General features: G+C 30.6%; 1 protein-coding gene across 1 annotated transcript; it reads left to right on the plus strand.

Moving 5' to 3' along the window:
- Window positions 1–422: 422 nt before the first annotated feature.
- Window positions 423–2740, plus strand: LOC145181462 (homologous-pairing protein 2 homolog). The gene is made up of 2 exons (XM_090073935.1): window positions 423–2232; window positions 2396–2740. Exon 1 carries the CDS (start codon window positions 1335–1337, stop codon window positions 1965–1967), a length of 633 nt encoding a protein of 210 aa, XP_089930061.1. The 5' UTR covers window positions 423–1334; the 3' UTR covers window positions 1968–2232; window positions 2396–2740.
- Window positions 2741–9150: the final 6410 nt, after the last annotated feature.

Genomic DNA, 9150 nt, shown 5'->3' on the forward strand with positions numbered 1-9150 from the left:
CCGTTCTACCCAAAATGGGGTGTAGCCCCCACAGAGGGGTAAAAGTTTAAGTTAATCATGTAGCGACTCTTGTTTTTTTTTTAAAGTAACAGCAATTTCTTTATTTTATATCGTTTCCTTTAACTTTCGTTTATTTTATAATGTTTCGTAAAAAGTCCTCTTTCTCCACTGATTTTAAAGTTTCTCTCCGACGACGAATTTATGACGTCGGTATCTTGCACAACAAAGTTTTGGTCAATTATAAAATTTTTTAAAAAATTGTGTTAAATAAACAGATTTTATTGCGATTTGGGGCATCGGATCGACCGCAGAAATGACTTTATGTCGAATGTTTCCTAAAGCCAAAAACTGTTCCAGATAATTCTTTCGATTTTTTAATTTTGATTCCGTAGATTTACGTGATAAAAAAGAATTCGAAAAATAACTTCATGAAGGTAATCTACCGCTTTTGACACAACCGAAAATAAAAAGGTTATTCGCAGAAAACTGTTTTCAAAACAAAATTAAGCCAATTTAAGGAATCGCTAAATGCAATTGGTATTACAGACTTTTTTTTCCAATGAAGGGACTTTTTTTTAATGTTTTACGAGCCTTCTTAAATTCTATTCTTTCTCACTTCTGAACTTTTCCTGGTTCAGTGGTTATATAAAAACTTTCATTAGTTGCCACCAGCTGGTTGCATCAACTTTTTGGCACTAAAATCCTTCCCTTTACTTTAACAACTAAGTTTTTTTTAAGTTGAAGATGTAAAATCAAATTATATTAATCATAGAAAAGTCCTTAAAAGATTGACAAAAGCACATTTTCAACCATGTTTTTGGCAATATGACATAGGCTCAATGTTTTTCTGGTTAAATTTATAAGCTATCCTTGTTATTCACGCTGCATGATAAAGTTGTTATAGTATCTTAAATATTTATAATGTTGACCTGTTTTATTAAATTGCTGTTAGGTAAGAATTTATCTAAACATAATTTTTATTTGATGTTTTTGAAGAATCTAAAAACTATGTACACTAAAATTATCAAAAAAACTCTTTAACAAGTGGAGCAGAAAACAGAAAATTTGTAAACAAAAGCTAAAAAAAAAAGCTGTGCTAGTATGTTAATAAAGTAAAGTTAGCAAGGTAGTGTGCTAGTATGCTTGTTAAGTAGTTTTATTTACAGTATTTTTTTTGGTTGTCAAGTATATTCTCTAGTTTATGAAATGTAACTTGATATGTAAAATTTTCTGTGTAAAAAAAATTTCTTCTGAAATAATTTAATCTTAACTCTCATTGACCACCCTAATATACATATAGTTATTTATATTTACAGATCTCTATAAAATTTGGAATGAGTAAAAAGAAGTCCCCAGAATCAGCTATTTTAGAGTATTTACAGCAACAAAACCGACCTTACAGTGCAATTGATGTGTTTAATAACCTTCATAAAGAGTTTGGTAAAGCTGCTGTCGTTAAAGCTCTTGAAACATTAGCTGAAGAGAAAAAGATAATTGAAAAGACTTATGGAAAACAAAAAATATATGCTCCTCTTCAGAATGAGCATGAAGAGTATGATGAAAGCCAACTGAAAGCTCTAGATTTACAAATTACAGATTTACAAGAAAAAGTTACTGCTCTTCAGCAAGAGTCTAAGTCATTAGAAGGACAAGCAACAACCTTAAAAAATCAGTTAACAACCAATGAAGCGTTGAGCAAAATTCAGTATTTAGAAAAAGAGAACGAGGCTCTTAAAGAAAAAATGTTTTCTCTAAAAAACAATTCAAGTGTTGTGTTAAAAGATGAGGTGAAAAAAATTCAAACCAAAAAAGATGCTTTGTTGACAACTTGGAAGAAGCGGAAAAGGATGGCTGATGATATTTTAGATACAATTCTTGAGGGATATCCCAAGTCTAAAAAAGAGTTACTAGAAGAAGCTGGATTGGAAACAGATGAAGATGCTGGAGTAGTAATGATCAAAAAATAGCTCTTTTGAAACTGTTTCTTTTGTTAATAAATATTATTTATCCAAATTCTTTTTTATTGATGTGCAGTTCAAGCTTAATGTTAACTTAAATGTTGACTCAATGCTGACGTAGCTGTTATTTGGATGCATAAAATATCTTTAAATGCAATTTTGAAAGATGGTTTTTTTTTTTTTTTTAGAAAATCTATATAAATATTTCTTTAAGCATTTAGAATATTACAAAAACCATAATTCAACAGTGTGGTTCAATATAAAATCAAAAATGGTAAAATTATTTTCAATTAAAAACATACATGCAAAATTAGTAGTAATAAATTGATTTTACATATTTTCATATCAAATCAAATTGTTTTATTAATTTGTCATTTGTTCAATTTTTGTGGAATTTTTTTTCACAATAATGAATTTGCTCTATGATTGTAATTTAGAAATCATGTCTGCAGGCTAACATTATGGGGTATTTATCCAATACTTAATAGATCTTGATAAGAAATCCTTTCATTTTCGCTGAGTTGCTGGCAGCTGCATGAAAAAGGAGTTGCTGGCAGCTGCATGAAAGGGAGATGCTTTATGATTTGCTTGATAGTTATGGAAATCTTCGGGTGATTTGGTCATTTTTCTAGAAGCACTTAAGTGGCTGCAATAGAATTCTAGACATACTTAAAAGTACTCAATCGTTAGTAATATGATAGGAGACAAGCAGTGACGCAACCAAGAGGCTTTGATTGCATACTTGTAAATTTTTTGTTGAAAAGAAAAAAAAATTTTCCTTATATTGTGTTTAATTTTATCGCTTTTTTAATCTTTTACTAAGTAATATGAAATTAATGTCTAAAAACAAAAAGAAATATTTTATGTGGATAAAGATTGCACCTTTGGGAGCAAATCCGACACTTAAAAGCTAGACTCAAATTCTTTACGTAGTCTACGATAATCAAACTTTGGTTGAGAGAAAAATTTTATAAAAGGCTGCTTTAAGGCTTAAAATGATTAATAACGACTTAAATAAAAAATAATAATAAAAAAAAGAAAGAATTATTGCTATGAAAACACCCATGATTCTTTTTCTTTAATTATTTAAACTCTATTACTTAAGTAAAGGTCTAAATAGAAATCGGAAACTCCAATTCCTCTTCCCCTTGACGAAAATTATCTGTATCGTGCAAGTTGCAACCATGGCCGCCGAGAGAGTGGGGTGGACGGGGAAGATTCCCGGGGCCCCATATGTTTAGAAATAATTTTTAAAAGATTTACTTAACTATCACTTTTAATTCTCAATGACCAGAGCACGCTTCTATTGTTCATGGGTATATAATTGATTATAATGAGGGCATATTAAGAAAACTTCCCCAGGGCTCGGAATTTCTCTCGGTGTCTATGGTTGCAACGAGTTAGGGGAGACCTGGGTAAATTAGCTATAAATGTTTTATAATTGGTTGCGCAACTGAAAACATCAATAGTTTTTTTTTTCATAAGGTTTTTTAGTTGGCTTTTTTTTCTTATCACAATTTTTAAATTTATTTTTTTTCTTCTTTTTATCTTACATATCTAACTTTTTTAGAAACACTCGTAATTGGTGAATCTGTTAAAATATCGGTGCGCTTCCCTTTTCATTTAACTCTTTTTCATACTTCAGCTTTTTTGAATGGTCTCAAATCAGTAGTGAAGATGAAAATGGCGATGACGATATGGCTATAAATCTTTTGAGCAATTAATTTCTGGCTTGTTTATCTCTGATATGATTTAAACTTAACATTAAACTTTCCATAGAAGGGTTCCGAATTTGGTCTTTTGTTAGTGAATGCAGGTATAAAATCAAGCTCATTAAAAATCTCAATATTTAATGAAAAGTTTCCTGCTTTTTAAACCCAGCTGTGATATTGTTTAGGGTTACAGTTGAATTGAATTACCCGAAATGGCATAGATGATTGTACCAACTGACGCCAACAGCTTTTTGTTTACAAAATGACCTACAAACGCCCAAAAAAGCGATTTATTGGAAAACACAAAACGTGAGAGCTTGGATATAAGTTGTAGTTAATGCTTGAAGAGTTTAGTCTAATGAAGTTTAGTTTAATGAAGAATTTGGTAGGGCAAAAAAAAGAAAATGAAAGGATTTGAGTAATATATAAATTCTTAGTTTAATGTAAATAAATAAATTTTTTTTTGATTAGTATCAGTAAAATTTAACTAAATCTGATTGTTTTTAGACTTTTATAAGTAAAATATTGAAACTTAAATGAACTGTAGAACAACGAACAAAAGTCATTTAAAATAAGCTGCCGTAAAAATAGTGCTCGTTATCGTATCATGAGAGAGAATTTTTTTAGAACTTTTGTGATGAACTATCCAAAGCTATGGTTTTAGCATGATATAGCCACAGCACACACATCAAGAGTGAATCAAGAAACAGTTCTCCTTCGTTTCTTTTTCACCACCATGTAGTTACAAAAGTTACAAAATTAGTAAAAGAACATAAAAATCTCTTTAATTTCTATGGGTTTACACTTTCTCCCCTTCCTATACTGGAATATGAATGGGTTAAGTTGAAAGGTTCTATGTAAATTCTCGGAAATTCTGGTGGAAAATTCTAAATGAGTCAATTTACCCCTTTAGCCAACTAGCCCCGGTTTTTCATTTCTTCTCAAGCTTATATGTGGTCAACTAGCTCCGGTTGTTCATTTCTTTTCAAGCTTATGTGTGGTCGAGTCGAGCTCTTTGGTTAAACCTTAATGCTGCGTTCAAAGGTTGATCTTAGCAAAATGTAAGAGGATGGTGGAAGGGGATTTTTTTGTTTCAAAACCATTGTTTCCAACCGAAAAAAATAACAACGAATGTCGATTTAAAAAAATCACGAAAAGATGTCTGCTTCATATATTGTAATTAATACTTATATAAAATGAAAAATTTACCTCTGAAATATCATACTTTTTTCTATCATCGGCATTTTTTTTAATGAATTAATTTAATAATTATTTAATGTTTGTGCTTGTTTTGAGGAAAAAGGTAAGGGGAGGTTTGGGTTTAGAGCTATGTAGAAAGGTAAATGTGGAGGTTGGGAACAAGGTTGATGACGTGGGGAGGACTTGATTAGGAAAGGGCGAGGTTTGGGGATAGTTTTGTTAGGTATGGGCAAGGTTTAATCATTAAAGGGCTTAGGTTGTGTTTGCCGTCCTCAGCATATTCTGTTATATAATAAAATTCAACAAATGTTCTATTAGTGTGTAATAGTTTGTTCTCTTTTACTCAACGTTTATATAACGCAAACAACTTTTTCTCCTATGCCTCGAGTAGATGAGATATAAAAAGAGGAATAATTGATATAAACAGTACTGAATACTGTTTATATCAACTACTGCTCTTTTTATATCTTCTTTTTATTACAAGTATCTTTTCTTTATTTGATTCTTCTGGTTATTCTCTTTTAATCAATATTAAAATCTTCCTCTTTTCTTCTTTTATTCAACTGCTTCTTTTGCTAAACTGCTCATAAAACTGCTTGTTCATCAAAATATTTTTCTTATCACAAAAATTCTCTTTTTTTAAAGTTCGTCTTCTTTTGTTCTTCTCTCCTTCCTAAGAGACGACCATACTAATCCGTCGCCCTAATCCCTCTTAATCCCTCCATTTTTTGTTGTTGTTGTTATTGTTGTTGTTCATTGATTGCGAAACCTATTCATCTTTTTGTGTGTTACTTTTACTTGCGGCAGGTTGATGAGCCTTTGCGTTTACGTCTTTCCCCAATTCTATTTAATTTTTCTTACGCTTTATTTTTTATGCGTCTTCGTGTTTACATGTTTTCTGAATCTTATTTAACTTTTCTTACGCTTTATCGTTTATGCGTCTCCGTGTTTACGTTTTTCCCCAGTTGTATTTAACTTTTCTTCTAAGCAAGAGTTGATGAGTCATCTTGTGTACGTTTTTTTCGATCGTTGTTTTTATTTTAGCTCTCCCACCTCACACTATCTACAAAAGAATGAATATTCGCTTGGTAAGTTTACTCGTTAACTTAAGAATATTCTAAATTGTAAACTGCCAACTAAAAACTTTGATTTAAAATATGGAACAGCAGACATGAAATTGAAAGAAGAATTCAAAAGAATTTAAGATGCCACCAAAAGCAGAGCTGTAACCAGATTTTTTTAATTTAGGGGAGCGGGGATCAAAGGTTCTTGACTAAGGAGGGACGATAAAAATTTTTTTCTTTAAAATAAACTTAGAATGGCTGAAACACCCTCAGTTGTTCAGCTGGGAATCTATTATTGTCAATCGAAGATTGATTGATCAAATCTCTGTTTGATAATCCTGAAAACAATATGTTCCGTAAAATCGAATTTTTAAAATAAAAATGGCGCTTGCCTTTTTTTGATGAATCATTGAAGTAATAGGTTCTTTGTGAGTTTAGTTCTCCTTTTAGGGTTTTCCCTTTTCCCAGAAGATTAGAATCAGCGGCACCAAGTTGTGTCCATTTCATAGCACGTTCCTAAAACAACTCATAAACTGTGCAGCTTCGGGATTTTGCTTGAACATTAACAACTTTAGGTGTTAAATTCTGTCCTTCCGTTGTCGATATATCTTGATGTTTAAGAGCCTCGCTTTGATCGTTTGTTTTTTTATAGAAACGGTTAAAGAAACAAACAACTAGCTGCTCTGTAATGGAAACATCAGCTGTTTTATCTAAAAGAATGCTGGAGATAACTGCTGACTGTATGTTTTTTAAAATGTCATGCAAAACCTGAACCCTCTCCCAGATTCAAGTGCTTTTTTCCAATATACACTCAGTCCGTAATTATTCGAATAGTTTTGAAATTAATTATTCAAATTAACTAGGGTAAGGTTGCTAATATTGTACCGATGCCTATATTGTACTTTTAACATAACTCGTTATTTTTACAACCCACAAAAAATTTTTTAACTTATTTTTTATCTTTGCTGAATGAAATTAAGTAGTCAACTGTTTTTTTTTGTCATCCAACTTCATTAAGCCCAGAATAAGCTCTTGTTGGTTTGTTATTGAAGATTTCTTATTTTAGGTTTTTATGGCTAAGCGTATTTCACTAAAAAAAGCAGAAGATATGATTTGTTCAGTGTACTTATGTTAAAGAATAATTTATCTAAATTTCAAATAAATACTTAGAATTTAAAAAATCTTATTTTTAGTTGTCAAATTTTTTAATTAACTGAATGTCAGATTAGTTGCGTAAATTGTACCTCAAGGCATGTCCTAAATTGTACCGACGCAACCATTCTGACCGCTAAAAAAAACGTGTGTAAAGTTTAACAAAACCCCTTTGAGATTTCAATTAGAGAAATATCCATACTTACAATACGAACTTCACCACTTAAACAAAAAAAAATAAAAATTTTAGTATTACTTTTGTATTGACAAGCAGTCCTTAAAAAGATGCACTCTCTAGTTCAGTTTTACCAATATGTCAAGGCTGGTGTCAACATGGCTGTGCAGGTGTTAATCAAAAACAAACACAATATATCTGAAACTTTTGCCAAAAATAATATTTTTATGTATTTTTTTTTACAATATTTAGTGTGGTTGTTTTTAAAACAGATATAGTATTGTTTTACATTATTTAGTATAACTTTCTTTAATAACTACTTTCCTCCTCTATTCTAATCTTAGCTAACCCATTGGTAAACATACAATTTAAATAAAAATTGTACCATATGTGGTGATACCAGAAGAAAAAAAATTCAAGTTGCATAGAGTTTATTAAATAAAAAATTTCATTTCATTATATTATGGGCAGTTAGGTGTTATGTTATGTTATATCAGAATATTTCCAATTGCTTATTTTATAAAAACTGTTCCTTTTAATCAGTTCTTTAAGTCCCTTAAATCTAAAATCATAAAATATTTGCAAAGCTGTAAAGTAATTGAAATCAAGAAAGTGGTACAATATTGGATTACAATGGTACAATTAAGGATCTAGTTTCCTTAATTGTACTCTTAGCGCTATTTTGTTAATTTGATTCTTCGAGACTTAACGCTTTTTAAATCTTGAGTTTTTTAAACATCTTTACAACAAACAATCCCTAAATTATGAAATCCTATTGAAAATCCATGTTTTCACTCAGTAGCTTACCTACATTTTTTAGTTTTGTCTTAGGGGGTACAATATTGGCAACCTTACCCTATTCTTTTTAATATTTTCAATGTCTTACTTACAAATGAAGAGGAAAATTAAAAAACTTAAAATATATAATGTGTTGATAAATGTTACACGAAAAAATTAACTAAACTTATAACTTGCTTTCATCTTATCAAATTTGGCGATCCTGTTGTTTGAAGTTTTTAAACCAATAGGATCGCCAAATCGAGGTGGCATTCGAACTTTATCATTAGTGGTGTAGCATTTTTTAACATGTTTACGATTGCTTTGAACCAATTTGCTGTGCTATTTTATTGAGCACGTCCACACAATAAAGTTAGACAATAAAAATTTCTAATGTCACATTTTCACATTGTCACATTATTACATTGTCACATTGTCACATTGTCGAATTTACAAAGTCGCAACTTGTAAGTTATCATAAAAGATACCATTAAAATTAAATACGTTGAAACACACTATAAAATGCAATTAAAAGGTGATCTTACGGGGTGTGCCATTTCTATGATCATGTTTATCCTCAATTACTATTAGTTAAAGTTAATTAAAAAAATTAATTACATTTGTAACTTCCTCTCATCTATGCTACCATTAACAGCAAAAACCGCTTTACATATTCGTGGCGTTTTACAAAACAAATTTTCGTATTTTTGAAAATCTATTTTATGCCACTCACTTTTAAGATTTTGCCACATACGTCTCTCCCCCCCCCCCTCTCTCTCTCTATCTCTCTCTTGGGCATTAATTTTTGACATTTCTAATTCATCTCATAAAAGATCCATATAAGGAAAGGCTGTGTGTCTGGGGAGGATAAATCATTCTTTCAATTACTTTATCATTTTATAACTCCTCCAACGTTTTGAAGAATGCTTTGGATCTTCTCAAAAAATGAGTGGCTCTCCAATAATCCGACTTCCTGAAGAAATAGCATCATTTTTAAAAATGCCCAAATACACTTCATTCATCATTATTCCGTCTATTTTAACAATATCATCAGTGCTATTAGGGGAAAGGTGCCTATGATGGCATACTTAACTTTACGTTTCTCTGAGTCA

The sequence above is a fragment of the Hydra viridissima genome, unplaced genomic scaffold (assembly GCF_058129835.1).
Source record: "Hydra viridissima isolate aposymbiotic clone 2 unplaced genomic scaffold, HvirCarnegie_v1 scaffold_16, whole genome shotgun sequence".
Lineage (NCBI taxonomy): Eukaryota > Metazoa > Cnidaria > Hydrozoa > Anthoathecata > Hydridae > Hydra > Hydra viridissima.

Bases quoted from the DNA above. Each gene is read 5' to 3' on its own strand.
- LOC145181462 (XM_090073935.1), top strand. From the start codon at position 1,335: ATGAGTAAAAAGAAGTCCCCAGAATCAGCTATTTTAGAGTATTTACAG.